This window comes from Cucurbita maxima, unplaced genomic scaffold (genome assembly GCF_002738345.1).
Source record: "Cucurbita maxima cultivar Rimu unplaced genomic scaffold, Cmax_1.0 Cma_Scf00010, whole genome shotgun sequence".
NCBI lineage: Eukaryota > Viridiplantae > Streptophyta > Magnoliopsida > Cucurbitales > Cucurbitaceae > Cucurbita > Cucurbita maxima.
This window is the reverse complement of record NW_019272026.1, coordinates 6,092,330-6,110,474: the sequence shown is the minus strand read 5'-3', so window position 1 is coordinate 6,110,474 and position 18,145 is coordinate 6,092,330. Positions and strand designations below refer to the sequence as shown.

The following is an 18,145-nucleotide window of genomic DNA, read 5'->3' as shown; positions in this document are numbered from 1 at the left end:
AAAAAAAAAAAAAAAAAAAAAAAAAAAAAAAAAAAAAAAAAAAAAAAAAAAAAAAAAAGAGGGGAGGGGAGGGGAAGCCCTCATCATTTCATCTACCTTTCTGCACATGCCCATCAAAATAAATAATAAATAATGATAAAGAAACCTGAACTGGCATTCGCGGCGGTGTGGGCGGCGGAAGGAGGAGGAGGAAAGGGTGGTATGGTGGTTTTAGGGTTAGGGTTAGAAGGGTGAAATGTGGAGGTGCAGACAGCGATAGTGGTGGGGATGTTAGGATGAGCGGTAAGGTTAAAGGGGGTTCCAAACAAAATTGGTACAGCTATCTCCCTGTCTTCTTCTCCCCTATCCATTTCTCACTTTTTGTTCTGATTCATTTTTTTCCTCTCTCCATCCACATCTTTCTTTCTTTCTTTCTTTCTTTCTTTCTTTCTTTCTCTCTTACATTTTCTCTTTTGACCTTTGACTCTTTCCTTCTTTTCATCCTCTCTCTCTCTCTCTCAATTTCAGTGCTCTCCTCTCTCCCTCTCTTTATCTTTATTTATCCATCTTAATGCATCTTCTCTCCCCATTACACCCCTTCTTCTGCCACCTTCATTTATCCTTCTTATTCTGCTTGCCTAACCCATATTGACTAAGACACTCTGTTTATCACAAGCGATTAGGCTAAACCAAATCGAGAATAATTTTACATACAAACAATGAATGAAGAAGGAGTGAATCCGCTAATTGCATGCATTTTCATCCAAACATTGGAACTCAAAGTTAATGTTATAATCTACTCTCACAATATGATTATGTGTAAAACATTACAACATTCTTTTCTTTTATTTACATGGAATATTAAAAAATAATTAAAGAGACAGGAACAGGAGTTCAATTATTTGTATACGTGAGTCAGATGGTGTGATTTGTGATAATATAAACTAGATTTTCCAGAAAATAAAAAACAAAAAAGGCAATCTAATAAAATATATACATCCCGATCTTCACTATCAGAACTCCAAACTATGTCATAAACAAATCCTCCATGTCCAAATTAATAACTTAATTCCCCTTTTTTTTTTCTTTTTTCTGGAATTTTAGATCCAAATTTTTAATTTATTTTTATTGTGTGATTGTTGATGAAGATGATGATGGTGATCTGAGTAATAACCCATATTTTGTGTGTATTTTTGTGAATTTAAAGGATTAATTGAAAGAAAGAAAGAAAGAAAGAAAGACAGACAGACCAGAGAGAGGGTTGAAAGAAACTCTGCATAAGGCTTAATAATTAAGCTATGATAAGTGGCGAGGAAGAAGAGAAGAAAATAAGGGGGAAAGGGAAGTAATTAATGAGGAAATTATGATTACGATTTTAATTAAGAACGCCGAAACCTCTGCCTGCAAGATTGGCAAGTGATCTCCATGCACGTAGAGTCCATTTGCCGAGTGGCTCTCTCTTTCATTCGCTCCGCCTTTTCCACTTCTTCTCGCGCCCTCTCCCACATCTGTCGAGCCCTTCCGAATTCCGTCTGCGCCAATTCTATCTCCCTCTTCGTCAGTTCTCTCACTCTCTCCGCGTACGCCTTTTCCATCGCCGCCAGCCTTATTTGCTCCGCCGCCTGCCACTTCAGCGCCTCCACGCAGCTCGCCGCCTCCGGCTTCATCACCTTCTCGTACTTGAACACGCACTCCGCCGTAGGCCGGATTGGCCTTACGCTTATCGATAGCTGCAGGTCCAGCGATCCTGGACCCGGTTCATACGGATCCGACCGGAACCTCATCGACGACGCGGATGGGCGGGACGACATGTGCGACGACGACGACGACGACGACACTATGGTGTGAGGCGTCGGAAGGAGCTGCAACTCCTTCTGATCTTCATCTTCCATTTCTGAAGATACAAATTAAAAGGGAGATTGGTTTTCCTTTTTTTTGCTTTTTTTTCTCTCTTTTTTCGTTTCTTGAGTACAATCGAAACAGGCTCTCTGAATGAAGTGCCAGGAACTTGCACCTATATATATACAACAAATTGGCTTCTGAATTTACCGTTTTACCCATCCCGTTTCTCCTCCATGATTGTGGATGTCTTGTTTACATTCATTCCCATACAACACCATCCAGCATCACCACCATGCTTCATATATATGTGTATATATATATATAACCCCTACTCCAAAATTATCCAGTGATTATTAAAAACATGCAAATTCATCAAATAATTAAGCAAATGTTAAAAGAAATGAAATTAGAAAATGGTTATTTGAAAAACAATTTAAATCATTAGTAGGGCTTATTTTGAATGATTTGAATACATATTCGACGCCAATCCTTCCTAATCAAAGAAGAATAGATAGTAGAAGAAAAATTAGGTAGATGTCAAATAATTGACATCATAATTATTTTGAAAAGAGAAAAAATTGCAATTGATAGAAATTTTGTAATGTAGGGAGAGCCCTGGAAATAAGGACAAGAATGAATGGCATGATGGTCACAGAGAAAAGAAAATGTCAGAGAAATTAGGAAGAGTGGAAGGAACTCCGTTTGGGGAAATAACGGATCACGTAATTGGATTATTAAGCCCATATCTTCTAATCATAATATTAATAAATAATTTGAGTTTATTTTTAGGTATTGTGTAGATGGAGGCGGAGGGGGGGCGTGGGGGATAATAATTAGGGCGCCACGTGCGTTTAATGAGTTACAAGATTTTTGTTTATTTAAAAAAGAGATCGGGAAGAATTAGGGAGGCGGTTGAGTTAATGAGATAACAAATACGGTGAGCTTTATTGGTAGGGCAACGAGATGTCGGGCAGAGTACAAAAGAGAAAAAAGAGGCACTCACTCCACTTTCTATCTCAACAAACCACGCACCGGGAATGGGCGCCCCAGTGAGGCTGACCACTGACCGTAATTGTGGGTTCACTGACCTTGCCACTTGGAACGTTTATTCAGTGGGTCCCTCGTCTTTTCTTTTTGCGTTGGCTGGTGGCCTCACACGCTTGACACGTCAACCATCACAGCCCCCAAAAATACATACCCGGATTATTTATCCCACGCCCTTTCGGACCCGAACCTTAATCTGGTCCCTTAGACCAACTCGGCCATCTCACGATTTTTTAGCAATCGATTAACCTCAGAGTATATAAAAAAAAAGTAATTTATTTGAGCCAGCCAGTAGCATTAGAACACGTGGAATGGAAGAGGAGCAGAACGTAGGAGTAAAGTAGGAGACATTTTGGACCCACAAGAAAGGGGAGGAAGTGGGGGAAATTGTTGGTATGCCTTTGTCGTCACCGGCAGAGATGCTGGGCTAGCTTCAAATTTCAAAGCCATTTTATGTTTATATATTTGTACAGAATCGAAACAAATGGAAGTAGCGTTGGGGAAGTGGCCGAGAGTTGAGGCAATGGCAATGAGACAGACACATCGCTGCCTGGGTACTGTCCCAACTCCCTTAACCATCGACAATGCCTTTTTCTCAAGTTTAATACCCATTTCACTCCAAATCCCATATCCATCCATTCATCCATATGTGTATGGAGGCTACCTCCCCTCGGACAATCATTTATGTATCATGCCCTCCAACTAAGCATTTCCTCATCAACCCTACCTTCCCTTTCGCCACCCCACTTTTATCATGTTATGCTTCCGAATGCTTTTTTAAATGATTATATCTACTTTCTACGTAAAACATTGCCTACTACCAATGCTAAATAATGCTCACTACCTAGGTAAAACGTTTATGATCTCTCACTAACCTCTCATTTCCTACCTGCCCCTTATTGACTTTTTATGCCACCCTACTCTCTTTTATACATACATTTTCTTCATTTCTTTTTTTTTATTATTTACATTTATTGTATTCCTTCTATTTACCCTATTTATTTATTTACATATTCAAAGTGAACAATATCATCGTGCAAGGTGTTTCCCAACATTTTTACCCAATCCTGTAATTTATTCGACACATTTCTAAAGTTGGTACTTTTCGTTAAATTTGTAATTATAATATTAGGAATATTTTACCAAATTTGGAAATGTAGAGGAGTGGCATAATGTTTTTATTAAAAGTTATATATATGTAAGAACTAAGTATATAAAGAAGAAAGTATAAATAAATAAATAAATAAACAATGGGGTGAGTTTGGCCGGGTTGAGTTTGAGGTTGAGGCCCATATATTATTTTAGGGTTGGGATAATGGAGAAATGGGCCTTTACGGTTGCATTTTGTTGTCTAACATTTTAAGATGGCGTAACTACATACACAAATTTAGTTGATTTTTATTTATTTATTTTGAAGAGCATGATTGTTGCGTGGGGATGAAATAAATGTGGAGTTTGATACCTAATAAATGGCAGGAAGGGTGATGCATGCATGTGAATGTAATCATATTTGCTCTCTCCATCCATTACGTGCCCCTTCCCCCATTATTAAACCCTAAACTACTTCTTTTCCTTTACCTTGGAGTTTGAGTTCCACCTAATCTTCATTCATAACCTCAGTCAATCTTGCTTTTCCTTAATTAAATATATTTTCTAAACATTATCATTATCGTAACTACCATCCTTCCAACAACCAACCATTACAAGCATTGCGTCTTACCCCCTTTTTTTTTTTTTTTTTTAAATGTAATCATATTTAATATTTGTCAACACTTCACAGAATCAATAAAAATCAATAAACATTGTTTTTTAAAAAAGGAAATTATAATTTGCAAATTTTATTACCAAATTTCGAATTATCAAAAAACAATTTAATCTCTTCACCATCTAAAATTTGAAAATGTATTTTAATAAATTTAAAATTCAATAATATTTGAAATAAAAAGAAAATAAGTGAATTTAATTTAAGTTTGTTTTCCCGGGAACTGTACGGGGGGGGCGGGAAGGTGCAACGCCGGACACGTTTTGTACCAAACAAAAGGCCTTCAATTCATTCATCTCTTTTTGGTGAAAACGGACGGGTAGGAATTTAAAAAAATAATAATAATAATAATTAAAACAAGAGAAGAGGATATGTGTTCCACCAACTCCCACATCTTCAAATTCATCCTTATGTAATCATATTATACTTCGCCATTAAATTAATAAATTAAGACCAACTTTCCAAGCATTTCACTATGCTTGCGTTTTTTTCCCCCTATTTTTTAAAGAATTACATTTTTTTTCCTTAAAAAAATGTTCTCGAATTATGTTATTTCTTTTTTGTGATATTAACATCTAATTAATGGCTCCTATTTTTTATGGAAGGAATTAATTAATGTCTAGGGAAAATTATATTTTTAGTCTCTAATTTTTACGAATACATGCATTTGGTTTGAATTTGTTTAAAAGTCTCTCGCCATTAGCAAAATCCTTAAAAACAAACGAAAGTTGACTGGACTTTTTGGCTGCTTACGTGGCTTGCTGATTCGGCAACAAATTGTCCCAGTGGGATTTCCCCTCTCCATCTTATAGAGACCTTGCGCGCCGGAGAAGAAGTCTGGGGTTGATTTGGACTGGCTCCTCGTGCGCTGCTGGTTCGCGAGTGAGAGGGAGAGGGGAAATCCACTTGGACAATTTTTTTCCCAATCAGCAAGCCACGTATGCAGCTAAAAAGCCTAGTCAATTTTCTGTTTCTTTATAAATACAAGGACTAAAATGGCGTACTTTTAATAATTTTTATCTGATATTTATATATTTAAACACTAAAGTTGTTTTTCAACGTCCTTGATGGACGATAACTAGATTTTTAATTAAAATTAAACAAAAGAGAAGAAATAAGCGGAAGCTTAAATATTGTAAAGATGAATATAGCTTAAAAAGTAAAAATATCAGACATTAACTTAAATGGTAAGTATTTAAATTCAAAGTTGCTAAAAGAACAAATTTCTTTAAAAATAAAAAATAATAATAAAAGGAAAAGGAAAAGGAAAAATAAAATAAGAAATGAGAGGATAAAAGGGGTATGGTATTATAGAATAAATAAATAAATAAATAAAAGAAAATGAGAGGATAAAGGGGTATGGTATTATAGAATAAATAAATAAAATAATGAGAGTATATAAATAAACAAATAAATAAAAGAAAATGAGAGGATAAAAGGAGTATGGTATTATAGAATAAAATCCGGGATTTACTTAAAAGGCGGGGATTGTGATGCTAATCGCCATAATTAGGTAACGTAGTTTTCTAAATTTGTGAAGAAATGGATTGGAAGAAGTCGGTGCCCTCGCCCACCAATTTTCTTTAACTCTTCATTTTCTCAATAAATATCATTTTTTTTTTTAATAAATAAGCTTTTAAAAAGTAAATAAAGATGCAGTGTGAACAATATTATTCCCAGCTTCATTTTTTAAAATTTTATTCTCCTAATTTCCTATTATTTGGTTTATCATATTTTTAGCTAATTCTAATCTCTAAATTTACTTACTTTTCATATGTATTTAGATTTGTTCTTCAACCTAAATAACTTTGGACGACTTTTTTGAAAATAAATATCAAAATTTTATGGTATTTTTTTATTATTAAACTATTTTTTTACTTCAACTATTGGGAGATGGGAGATGGAACAAATTGGAAGAAAATACTTCTAGCTTTTTTAAAATTAAATTATAATTTTAGCTAGATCATATTATTTTAAATATTTAAATTTAATTTATATGATGAGACTTTGGATATAATTTGATTCTTATGACTTAAAAAATATGATTTAGTGTGTGAAACGCACTAAGGATTAGGATTGAATTAAGAGATGTGAGAAAAATAAGTTATTTTGGTGGGTAAAATATTTAAAAAAAGGTGCAAGGTTTGACTAAGTTGTTGAGACTAGTTGCCTCTATTAATCGTTCATTTTTTTTAATGGAGAAAAGTTCTCTAATAATATATATTTTTAAACAAAATTAAATTTAAAAAACTTTTCAATTAAGGTCATAATTAAAATTTGTTAACATAATTGAGAGTTGTATCGCCTAATGCCTGATTTGATCACAAAATAATTTAATTTTTTCTTTTTTATTTTTCGAAAATCAAACTGACAGATTTCACCTTAAAAAAAAAAAAAAAAAAAAAAAAAAAACGAAAAAAGCGCAGTGCAGGTTTGTACGTTTCAAATTTAAAAGAGAAACGAATAAATATATTGTTTTGAGATAAGAAGTGGAGGTCCCACCCGCAAGGCAATGAAATGGTGGATTGGGTGTGTATATAAAAACCGCCCCCCGTTGGAATTCGTCTTTACCGAACGCACACAAAAAAGAATTGTGAAAAAGAGGAACCCGAACGGTTACCATTTCCGATTTCCCGTACCGGAGGCATACAAAACACCGCCGCGCACCGCCGTACCACACTCCATAAACTCTACTCTCAACGCATGTAACCGGACCAAACACTGCAACATGAGTTCTGCCAAGAGGCCAAGAACATGCCGCAATTTCGCCGCAGAATCCGATCTCTTTGATGTCTTGCCGGACGATCTCCTTATACACCTCCTTTGCCGCCTCGCCTCCTCCGCCTCCTCCCCTTCCGACCTTCTCAACCTTCTCTTGACGTAATTACATGCTTCTTTCCTTTCTCTTTTCTGGTTTCTGTTTTCTTTTTATCCCTTTCGATTTTGTTGGCGTTTGTTAATTTTTCGTCGCTTTTTGGATGATTTTGCAGATGCAAGAGGCTGAATCGCTTGGTTCTTCATCCTTTGGTTCTGTCTAAAGCCGGACCGAAGGCATTTGCAGTTAGAATGGAAAAATGGTGCGATTCCGCTCACCGTTTTCTCAAACGCTGCGCTGACGCCGGTAACTCGGAAGCGAGTTACACGCTCGGAATGGTTCGTTCTTTTTCTTCCTTTGTTTTAAAAATATTGAAGAAATTGATACTCTGTATTTGGAGTGGGGATGGGGAATGATGATATCTCTGTTTTTTCCCCCTGTAGATCCGATTTTATTGCTTGACAAATCGAGGGAGTGGAGCTTCTTTAATGGCTAAAGCAGCGATTAAATCTCACGCTCCGGCGCTATACTCGCTCGCCGTCATTCAATTCAACGGCAGCGGTGGCTCTAAGAGCGACAAGGATCTCCAGGCAGGTGTAGCCCTCTGTGCTCGAGCCGCTTTCCTCGGCCATGTGGACGCACTTAGAGAACTTGGCCACTGCCTTCAAGACGGTTACGGTGTGCGACGGAACTCAGACGAAGGCCGCCGCCTTCTCATCCAAGCCAACGCCCGTGAGCTTGCTGCCGTTCTACTCTCCTCCTCGAGGGTACGGCAACAGCGCCACCACCAGTTCGGCAACCTCCCGGATTTGACGGCGACGCGTTGTTCATTGTTGAGCGATTTCGGCTGTGACTTTCCTGCGACGGAGCCACATCCGGTGAACCTGTTTTTGAGAGAATGGTTCGAATCAGAACGCGGAGTGGCTGGGCGTGTGGGGCTGAGACTTTGCTCGCACGGAGGATGCGGTCGTCCGGAGACTCGGCCGCACGAGTTCCGACGGTGTTCAATTTGTGGCACTGTGAATTACTGTTCAAGAGGATGCCAATCTCAGGACTGGAAAATCCGGCATAAAGAGGAGTGTACAGCCGTTCAGCGGTGGCAGGATGCGGAGGTTGACAACGCCGGCGGCGTCATGTTTAATGCTGTAGAGGAGGTTGAGGACGCCAACGTCGTGGGTACTGTATAAAATCGTAACAGCGCTGTAATTTGAGTTTTATTTATGGATATAAATGTAATTTTAGTATACAATTTTATTTTCCCTTATTTTCTTTTTAGGTTTTCAAATTATTTAAAAGAGAGAAAAAGGTTTTTGTTTTTTTTTTTTTTTTTTTTAAATCGATACTTTGAAGGAAATTTTCATGTGTTAAATCATGCATATTTCGTAGTTTGAAATTTTCCAATCCTGCAGAATTATAATGAATTTAATTGGGAAGTAAACAATTAATTGTTTATTTTTTTTCCCAGAAATTGCTAAAGTTAAATGAACGAATAGAATAATCTTTATTCCGCTTTTTTAATCTTATTTTGGTCCCGACTCTGAAGAGTTTCAGTTGGGATATTTTTTTAAATACCTAGAGTTTTATATAATAACTATTTTGTACTTGCTGTTTGATTTTCTATCTAATATTCGCATGCACATGGTTGTGAATTACATTTATATTAAATTTTCATTCGTGAAATTAAGGGGCTAATTAAATTATATAATAATAAAATGCCATTAAGATAATTAAAAGAGAATATAATAATAACTGTGTTTTAAAATATATTAAATTATGTAAAGATAGATAATATTGTTGAAATCCGTTTAAACCGAATAATAATAATTATTATTTTTGAGTAAATGCGGCATTTAGTTTTATTCTTGGAAATTTTAAAATTGGTACTGGTCCTATTGGAATATAGAATAGAATATTAGGTCGTGTTTCCCTTTCAAATTTCAACCATCTTGATCTTCGTGCAACGTTCCCATTTTCTCCATTTATAAATCACACTTTTTATTTCTTTTTAAAATTTGTTCTCGCAATATTCCACTTTACTTTGCCCACGAATATGCTAAAAATTTACAACTTTTTAAATGAATGAATAGCCATCAAACTTTTATTTTAGTAACTGGATCGTATGAGCTTCTTTATTTATTTATCATTAATGTTGGTAAGTGCGAAGATACGAAATTTAAAATTCAATATAAATGTTAGGAATGCACCAGACTAAGCTCCAAATTTTCGTTTATAATTAATGCGAGGTTGAATATTCAACTCCTCCATGACTCTTTGTTTGTGGGACCAATGATGACGTGGATATTTTTAATCTAATTATTATATTTTTAATCTAATTTTGTTTTCAAAATTATTCTTAATTTACTCCGACTTCTTGTCTAGTCTGTATGATGAATTAGATTAAAACAAATTCAGGAAATATTCCAGCGTAGTACAACACTTTTATCCACTTCATAAATTTCAATTATGGTTTTTTTTAATATCTTAACACCCCCATAGAAAATAGTTCTAAAATTATAATTTAAAAAAAAAAAAACAATAAATAGTATAGCATATACGTTCTTAAAATCCAAACTCTATTTGAACCATTTAAAATGCGATTGTTATTTTTTTAATTTGGAAATGAAATATATATCTATAGCTTTTAATTTAAAAATGGAAGGCATGAGTCAAGAATAGAAAACGAGACAGATGAGACGAAAATGGCGAGGCTATTTTGACGGTGGCTTTCAGAAATTGCACATGGGGACCAAACCATTATAACATTTTGTTTTTTAGCCTTAAAATTTGTATACTGAATTAACCGTCTAGAAATGGAAGCTTTTATTTTTATATTTAATGAGTGTTTTGTATAATTTAAAATTTAAAAATTAAATGTTTGGTTAAAAGTTTTAAAAGCCAGAAAAATTATATACTAAGATTTTAATTAAACTAAAATAACCAAACTTTAAATGTACATATAAAAGATAGAACTAAGTTTTGTATACAAATATTTTGAGTATAAAATAAGTTATTAAAGTTTGAAATATTTAGATAGAGACAAATTTGAAAAAGTAAGAAGTTAATTACCTGACATTTATGAATGATCTCAATTAAAATCTACGGTACGCCCTTTTGTACTAAAAAACAAAACTCCTTCCATAAATTGAAAGAGATGCAAACAAAATCTTGACATGTATTATCTCAATTAAAATTATATCTTTTTAATATAATGTAGTTTTTCAGTTAATCTTGACTATTAATTCAAAAATTACTTTTTAAAAATTTAAAAATTTTTAAACTATTAATTCACTTTCTAAAATTTAATAATATTTGTTTTATATTTTAAAAATTAAAAGTATTTTTTAAATAGGGTATTAAACTCTTTTTAAAAATTAATGATATTATTGAAATCTGAAAAGTTTATGATTATTATTTTTGAATATTTTTATTAATTCCGTCCATATAAAGAAAATATTGTTTTGATTTATTCCGAAATTTCATATTTTGGAGAAATAATCGGAGACGCGAGTTGTTATAGCGCGTTTGCACATTCGACTATAAAAACTAGGAGGATTTTCAGGAATCCAATCGGCATCACTTCCTTCGGTCCCCTTCCCGGCCTTGTTAAATCCGACGGCCTAACTTCAATTCGAAACCTCGAAGTTTCTGCCATGGCGGAGAGCCTCCGAATTCGAAACATTCAATTCATCACTCTCGTTCTCCTCTGTATCGGATTCCCCGCTCATAGTAATCGGATTCGGCTCGATGAACACCAGCCACTCTCCAAAATTGATGTATACAAGGCTACTGTTGCACTCCGAAACAACGCCTACATCAAAGCCTCGCCGCTTGTTTTAGGCCTCAATGTAAGTATCTCTACTCAGCTGTTTTTCTCATGCCGTTTTCTGTTGTTTATCATGCAATTGCTTACTCCTGTATGATTTTGCTTATATCGATAGTTCTGAATGTTCTTCTTACTTGCCGTTTTGACTAATTTATACTTTATTCGATTCAGTTTGCATTTATGAATTTGGAAAATATTCTTAACCGATATTTCTGTTCTCATTTAATTTTTCATCTACATCGATACGGAGTGATTACTGTGTACACTATTAGCTGGATTGTGCTTTTCGGATATCTTTCAGCTTTCTTGGTTAATTTTTTGTTTATTTATTGATCCTGTTTCAGTTTAATGTTTCCAGGGCGAGATTATCGGAAATATTCGTTGATTATTCATGAGATTCTTCTTAGATCTTACCTTCTGCGTTGATTTTTATATTACTTCAAACAGTTCAATTTAAGTGTATGAGATATTTGCATGTCTGAGTTTAGAAATTACGGTTCTGACTAGCATTTTTTTTCGGAAAATCTTCTTAACCGATATTTCTCTTCTCATTTATTTTTTCATCTACATCGATACGGAGTGATTACTGTGTACACTTTTAGCTGAATTGTGCTTTCCGGAGATATTTCAGCTTTCTTGATTAAATTTTTGTTTATTTATTGATCCTGTTTCAATTTAATGTTTCCAGGGCGAGAATACCGGAAATATTCGTTGATTATTCATGAGATTCTTCTTAGAACTTACCTTCTTCGCTGATTTTTACTGCCTTCAAACAGTTCAATTCGAGTGTATGAGTTATTTGCATGTCTGAGTTTAGAAAATACGGTTCTGACTAGCATTTCTATTCGCATCCGATTTTCCATCTTCCTCATTAGGAAATGGTTACTTTGCCGAGATATTCTATATTTGTTTATTGATTCTGTTTCAATTTTATATTTCTAGTGCGAGAATATCAGGGATATAATTTGCTTGACTATTTGTTGATTCTTTGTAACTTGCTTCTTACTTTCTGTGTTGACTTATCTAATTTTTCATTCCGTCATTTTGTCTATTGTTTATTTGTTGATTCTGTTTCAATTGTATGCTTTCAGGGCGAGGATACCGATTGGGTGACGGTCAAGTTTTTACATCCTGAACCCTCAGCAGATGATTGGATAGCAGTGTTTTCTCCTGCGAAGTTTAAGTGTGTGACATCTCTTTATTCCATGATTTAGTATACAAAAATCTGGTTATGTGCATAGCTCTAAGTAAATGTGAAAGGTTATAATATTCTTCTTTAGCTTGTTTAGTTTCTATCCAATGATCATGATCTCACTGTGATGGCGAAAGTGATACTAGTAACAAAACTGAAAGAACTCTGTTTCTTCGTGGCAGCTCATCGCCCTGTCCTGGTTCAAATAAAAGGGTCCAAAGTCCATTAATCTGCTCGAGCCCTATAAAGGTATTCAGAACTTAACTTGTAATATTGACCTTTACGTAAATGTCAAATATATACCTTTATGATGCTTGAAATGAAACAATGATCATGAATTTCTTCCCTAACAATCCATTTTCCAGTTCAATTATGCAAACTACTCAAATCGAAATTATGTGAGGACAGGAAAAGCTTCTTTGGTATTCGAGTTGATCAATCAGCGTGCTGACTTCTCATTTGCCTTATTTTCAGGAGGTCTTTCAAATGTTTGTTCTCTCTCCTTGCTTCCTGTATTTAAAAAATAATTTAGTCTTAATTTGTTTTGACTTCATTTCTTGTCCAATGTAACGATGATTATATGTTTATATGTTGACTTTATCTGCTAGTCTAAACTATGTGGAGTAATTGAATATGCAGCCCAAACTTATTGCTGTTTCAAATCCACTTTCATTTAAGAATCCTAAAGCACCATTGTTTCCTCGCCTTGCACATGGGAAACTATGGAATGAAGTAAGTTGATCGATATCCTTATATTTCCTTTAATTTTATCATGGAGAATTTTTGATAAGTGGCCCACAGTTCGAGAACTTCCTATCCTAATGTGATTTCCCTTCTATCCACATAACCATGCTCCTCTAGTTATTATTGAAACTATTAAGAAAACTGGATACTCATTGTTAACTTTATGTCAGTAAATGTCTTCAAAACCGATACTCGTACTTGCAGCTGACATACGTGAGAAAAGTACATATTCTATAGTTGTTAGCAAGATTTAAGTAGCTCATCGGCAGAACAATGGTATACTTTTGTTTTTTTGCAGATGACAGTAACCTGGACCAGTGGGTACAATATAAGTGAAGCTATTCCCTTTGTTGAATGGGGTTTAGAAGGAGAGACACAGACTAGATCCCCTGCTGGGACGCTGACATTTAGTAGGAAGAGCATGTGTGGTATGATTAATTCGTGCAACTCATCAACTAGACTGCATCTTCAAAGTTAACGACTTAATATTATCTTTAAACAAAAAATACAAGCTGTCAGTTTAAACTTTTTAGACCTTTTCTTAACCTTAATTGGAATACTGCTTCAAAACGGTTCAACTAATAACTTGTGTGTGTGTGTGTGTGCATTTACCATTCACTTACAATTTGAATCTAGTTGATTTTTAATACCAAACAATGGCAATTAACCAAAAATTTATTAGAGAATTAGTTTACATCGACCAATCAGATGACTGCCTTGCTCTTGGCCACTCTAGGTTTTTTTTTTTCTGCCTTGTTAAAGTTTTACTGCTTTTGTTCTGCAATTTATTTAAAAACAGAGACTATGCCTTATGGTTGAATCTTTAATTTTTTTTCCCCTCATCTTGGTGTCCATGGAAATGAGTTGTCAATTCCATCCACATGAATTACAATTCTTTTAGAAAGGTAGTTAAGGCTTCTTTCAGAGTGAATTGATGACTTTCTTCGATTCTAGTCTTAACATAATTGCTCTACAAACCATCTTATGATTACTCTTTAATTTTGACTGAAACATTGATTTCAAAATTTTGACTAGTTACATTATGGCATTTTTTATTTATTAGGTGCTCCTGCACGAACTGTTGGTTGGCGTGATCCTGGTTTCTTTCATACGAGTTTCCTACAAAACTTATGGCCGAACACTGTGTATGTATCAATGATTGAAGCTATTGGTCTGTACCATTATTAAAATCCTGCTCATGCACAATAAGGATTGTCACGTTGGTTTCAACAGGTACACGTACAGACTGGGTCATCGCTTGTTTAGTGGCTCATATATTTGGAGCAAGAGCTATTCATTCAAGTCATCACCGCATCCTGGAGAAGAATCATTACAGCGTGTCATTATATTTGGTGATATGGGGAAGGTACATAAAGTATTTAGTTACATTGATTTATATAAAATGAGAACGAGGTTGATAATTTAGAGGAAAAAGTTGAGATTCAACGAAACTGAAATTTCTGAACTTCAGTTAGTTAACTTAATTTCGGCTCCACTTTGTGACCTATGTTTATTTCTTGTATTGACTTGATAATTCTCTATATTCTTGAGTGGACGCTCTATAACTGCCTTCACATTTGAGGGACAAGTAACATTTTGAATAATTCTAAGTAACTTGGTTATATTACAAATGATTTTTTGTAAAGGAACAACCCAATCCTTTCTTGTCCTGCCAGTTCACTTGCCTTTGTTTCACAGGTAACTGTAAAAAAGATATAACAGAATTATCATCCAAACTCGGCTAGAACTTAGAATTCAAATGCAGCTCTTTCCACATCAAATTTCTCGGAGTTGCTCAAATTTTGTTTATGGTAATCTTACAAAAATAAGCTTTTGTCGAACAAGACACTGAAAAAAGTTTTTCTGACTTTCAGGGACAACGAGATGGCTCAAATGAGTACAGCAACTATCAACCCGGAGCATTGAACACCACTGACCAGCTCATCAAAGACTTGGACAACATTGACATTGTCTTTCATATCGGAGACCTATCTTATGCAAATGGGTATCTCTCACAGTGGGACCAATTCACTGCGCAGGTGGAGCCCATTGCATCTAGGGTCCCTTACATGGTTGCAAGGTTATCAATATCAATAACTCGATTTTTTTCCAAGCGAATGATTTTTTACCATCTACTTTGATAATCTTAACGGTCTCCAATTTCACTCCTGCAGTGGTAACCATGAGCGTGACTGGCCGAATACCGGGTCTTTCTATGCAAACATGGATTCGGGTGGGGAGTGTGGAGTTCCAGCGGAGACCATGTTTTATTTTCCTGCCGAAAACAGAGCAAAGTTCTGGTAAGCCACGAATTCTTTTGCAATTTCATGGATCTATTGCAATGCTGGGTTTTATAAGTTGTTTCACAAATAAACTGTTCACTGGCTTTAGATTCGTTAAATTGTCTCTTCTAAAAAAACAAACATGATCTAACAATAATATTAACTGACATTTCTTGTCATAAATTTAGACCAAAAAATAAATAATGAAACATGTTCGTTATACATGTGATTTGTCTGTTGAATAGACAGTTTCAACATTTTTTTCCGGATGAAAAACACAGATAATTTCAGCACTATTTATTAAACTATCATGCTGAAAGAATATTTTACTATATTTTCCGCTTTTTATTGAATATCTCAATACAATTTGTGGAGCATTTCATACATGATGTATAAATGGTTTCAGGTATAAGACAGATTATGGGTTATTCCGGTTCTGTATAGTAGACTCTGAACATGACTGGCGAGAAGGCTCAGAACAGTACAGATTCATAGAGCATTGCCTTGCATCAGCGGATAGACGAAGACAACCTTGGTTGATATTTGCTGCTCATCGTGTGCTTGGCTACTCTTCCAACGATTGGTATGCGTTGGAGGGATCATACGAAGAACCCATGGGAAGGGAAAGCCTACAGAAACTCTGGCAGAAGTACAGGGTTGATATTGCCTTCTATGGCCATGTCCACAACTACGAAAGAACATGCCCAATTTATCAGGTAAACCACTTTTCCTAATCTATTTTTTAAAAAATTTTTGAATCCGGGTCAAATTTCTAAGAAGTTTATTTTTACTCGGTCTGTTTTTAAGATTTCAAACTTCCGTGAACTTATAAAATCCAATCTTATTTTCGACAAAAAAAAAAAAAAAAGCATCGATTTTTTTTTTTAGTGAAAGAAACAAGTTATATCAATGCTTTCCTTTTCAAAACGGAAGTTTGAGATTTTAATTTCTTTTTTGCTATGGTTTCAAAAAGGATTCTGAAAGAAAATTAGAAAACAAAGAACATGCCAGTAAATGAATATAATTTGCAGAAATGAAAAACTTCAAAAGAATGCCTAACCAAATTATCTTTTGGACATCTTGATAAATTATATTTTCGGTAAGAGTAATGAAGTATGTTTTCGTAGTTTAAAAATAATAAAGAACTTGGCCTAGTTTAGAAACCAAAGATAGAATTTCTGAAAGCTACTTTAGCGAATTTTTTAAATTTGCTATGATTTTTAAAATTGATAATATATTAAAATACTCAGAAATTAGTTTATAAATAACTAACTATGAATTCTAAAAGTAGAATGTCCAAGACAAACCCCCCATCGGACAGCGTCATTATTTTAAAAATCTACATCTTTTAATAATAAAAAAGAATTGTGGTTAGATGTAGACATTTTTTTAAAGAGGGGTACAAGAATATGGATGAACATGAGTCAATAGCAAATTTTTTTAAGGAAAATCCATATCATGCCTTTATTCTAAACTTTGTTTGCCATTATGTTTTCATGGTGCTCGTGTAGAATCAATGCGTGAATGAAGAAAAAAGTCACTATTCGGGCACTATGAATGGCACAATCCACGTGGTTGCGGGCGGAGCAGGGAGCCACTTATCCGCATTCACCAAGGAAATCCCCAAATGGAGTCTGTACAGAGACTACGATTTTGGTTTCGTAAAGTTGACGGCATTCGACCGTCATTCTCTGCTTTTCGAGTACAAGAAAAGCAGCGACGGTAAGGTGTATGATTCCTTTACCATTTCAAGAGACTACAGAGACGTCTTGGCCTGTGTTCCCGACAGCTGCGAACGCACAACTATGGCCGCCTGAACTGGACTTTCTCCTCTTTCATGTGCTAGTTGCATTTCATATATCGTCTCCCTGAAATATAATAGTTTTGTTTATTTAGATAATAATTAGATAATGCAATCACAGGGACTCTCTCCTTTTGTTCTTAAGGTTCTTAGTTTGCATTTCAATTCTAAAATTTTAAAATTTTATATTTTAGCCTTTAAAATTAGGATAGAGTGAACAATTTTTTTGGTCCCAATAACTCTTTTCAAAAACAAAACATAATGGTATTTTCTTTTTCTCCCTCCCGATGCCGCCAAAAAAGAGACTGTCGGCTAAAAAAGAAAAAAGACTTTAATTTTTAAAAACTTGAAAATATTTTATTTTGAAAATTTTAAAACGTATTTTTTTAAACAATTTAAAATGTATTTATTTTGAGGAATTAAAATATAATATTTATAATAAAAAATTACATCAATTTTGTTTAACGGAAAAACTAGACGGAACAACCAATACAGAACTACATACCAAAATGAAATAATCCAAAATTCAGGAATGAAAAGTGTACTTTCAGTTAGTCCAATAAGGGCTTAGAAAAGTACTTACAAAGTCATTTGTCTTTTTTAGAAAAGTATACTTATTTATTATATCTTTTTAATAAATATTCTTTCAAAATTGTTTTAAAATCATAGTTAAATTTTGAAAACTAAAACCGACTGTAACATTTTTTTAATAAAAAACAAAAGGAGCTGGTCTTTTCAACAATAAATTTTACGAACCACTTCCTTAATAAGCTTCAACTTTAATCTTATGTGCTAATTCAGTTTTGTTGGTTCTAAATTGATTTTGAGCTGATATAAAAAAAAAAAAAAAAAAAAAAAAAA

General features: G+C 34.3%; 3 protein-coding genes and 1 long non-coding RNA gene across 4 annotated transcripts; 2 read left to right on the top strand and 2 right to left on the bottom strand.

The window, feature by feature from the left end:
* Positions 1 to 1,237: 1,237 nt before the first annotated feature.
* Positions 1,238 to 1,982, bottom strand: LOC111484749 (protein indeterminate-domain 16-like). The gene has a single exon (XM_023131327.1). The coding sequence runs from the start codon at positions 1,869 to 1,871 to the stop codon at positions 1,359 to 1,361; it is 513 nt and encodes a 170-aa protein (XP_022987095.1). The 5' UTR covers positions 1,872 to 1,982; the 3' UTR covers positions 1,238 to 1,358.
* A 5,174-nt stretch (positions 1,983 to 7,156) lies between these two features.
* LOC111484746 (F-box protein At1g67340-like) lies at positions 7,157 to 8,706 on the top strand. Its single transcript, XM_023131322.1, has 3 exons — positions 7,157 to 7,507; positions 7,618 to 7,780; positions 7,886 to 8,706. Exons 1-3 carry the CDS (start codon positions 7,356 to 7,358, stop codon positions 8,627 to 8,629), a joined length of 1,059 nt encoding a protein of 352 aa, XP_022987090.1. The 5' UTR covers positions 7,157 to 7,355; the 3' UTR covers positions 8,630 to 8,706.
* Positions 8,707 to 10,942: 2,236 nt separating this feature from the next.
* On the top strand, positions 10,943 to 17,425 carry LOC111484745 (probable inactive purple acid phosphatase 27). The gene is made up of 12 exons (XM_023131321.1): positions 10,943 to 11,287; positions 12,357 to 12,448; positions 12,640 to 12,706; positions 12,823 to 12,945; positions 13,097 to 13,189; positions 13,500 to 13,629; positions 14,265 to 14,346; positions 14,435 to 14,567; positions 15,076 to 15,281; positions 15,376 to 15,501; positions 15,890 to 16,199; positions 16,995 to 17,425. The coding sequence occupies exons 1-12, from the start codon at positions 11,093 to 11,095 to the stop codon at positions 17,298 to 17,300; spliced, it is 1,863 nt and encodes a 620-aa protein (XP_022987089.1). The 5' UTR covers positions 10,943 to 11,092; the 3' UTR covers positions 17,301 to 17,425.
* LOC111484751 lies at positions 13,546 to 14,083 on the bottom strand. Its single transcript, XR_002718572.1, has 2 exons — positions 13,788 to 14,083; positions 13,546 to 13,667 (listed from the first exon to the last, which is right to left on the bottom strand). It is a non-coding gene; the product is annotated as an uncharacterized LOC111484751 (long non-coding RNA).
* Positions 17,426 to 18,145: the final 720 nt, after the last annotated feature.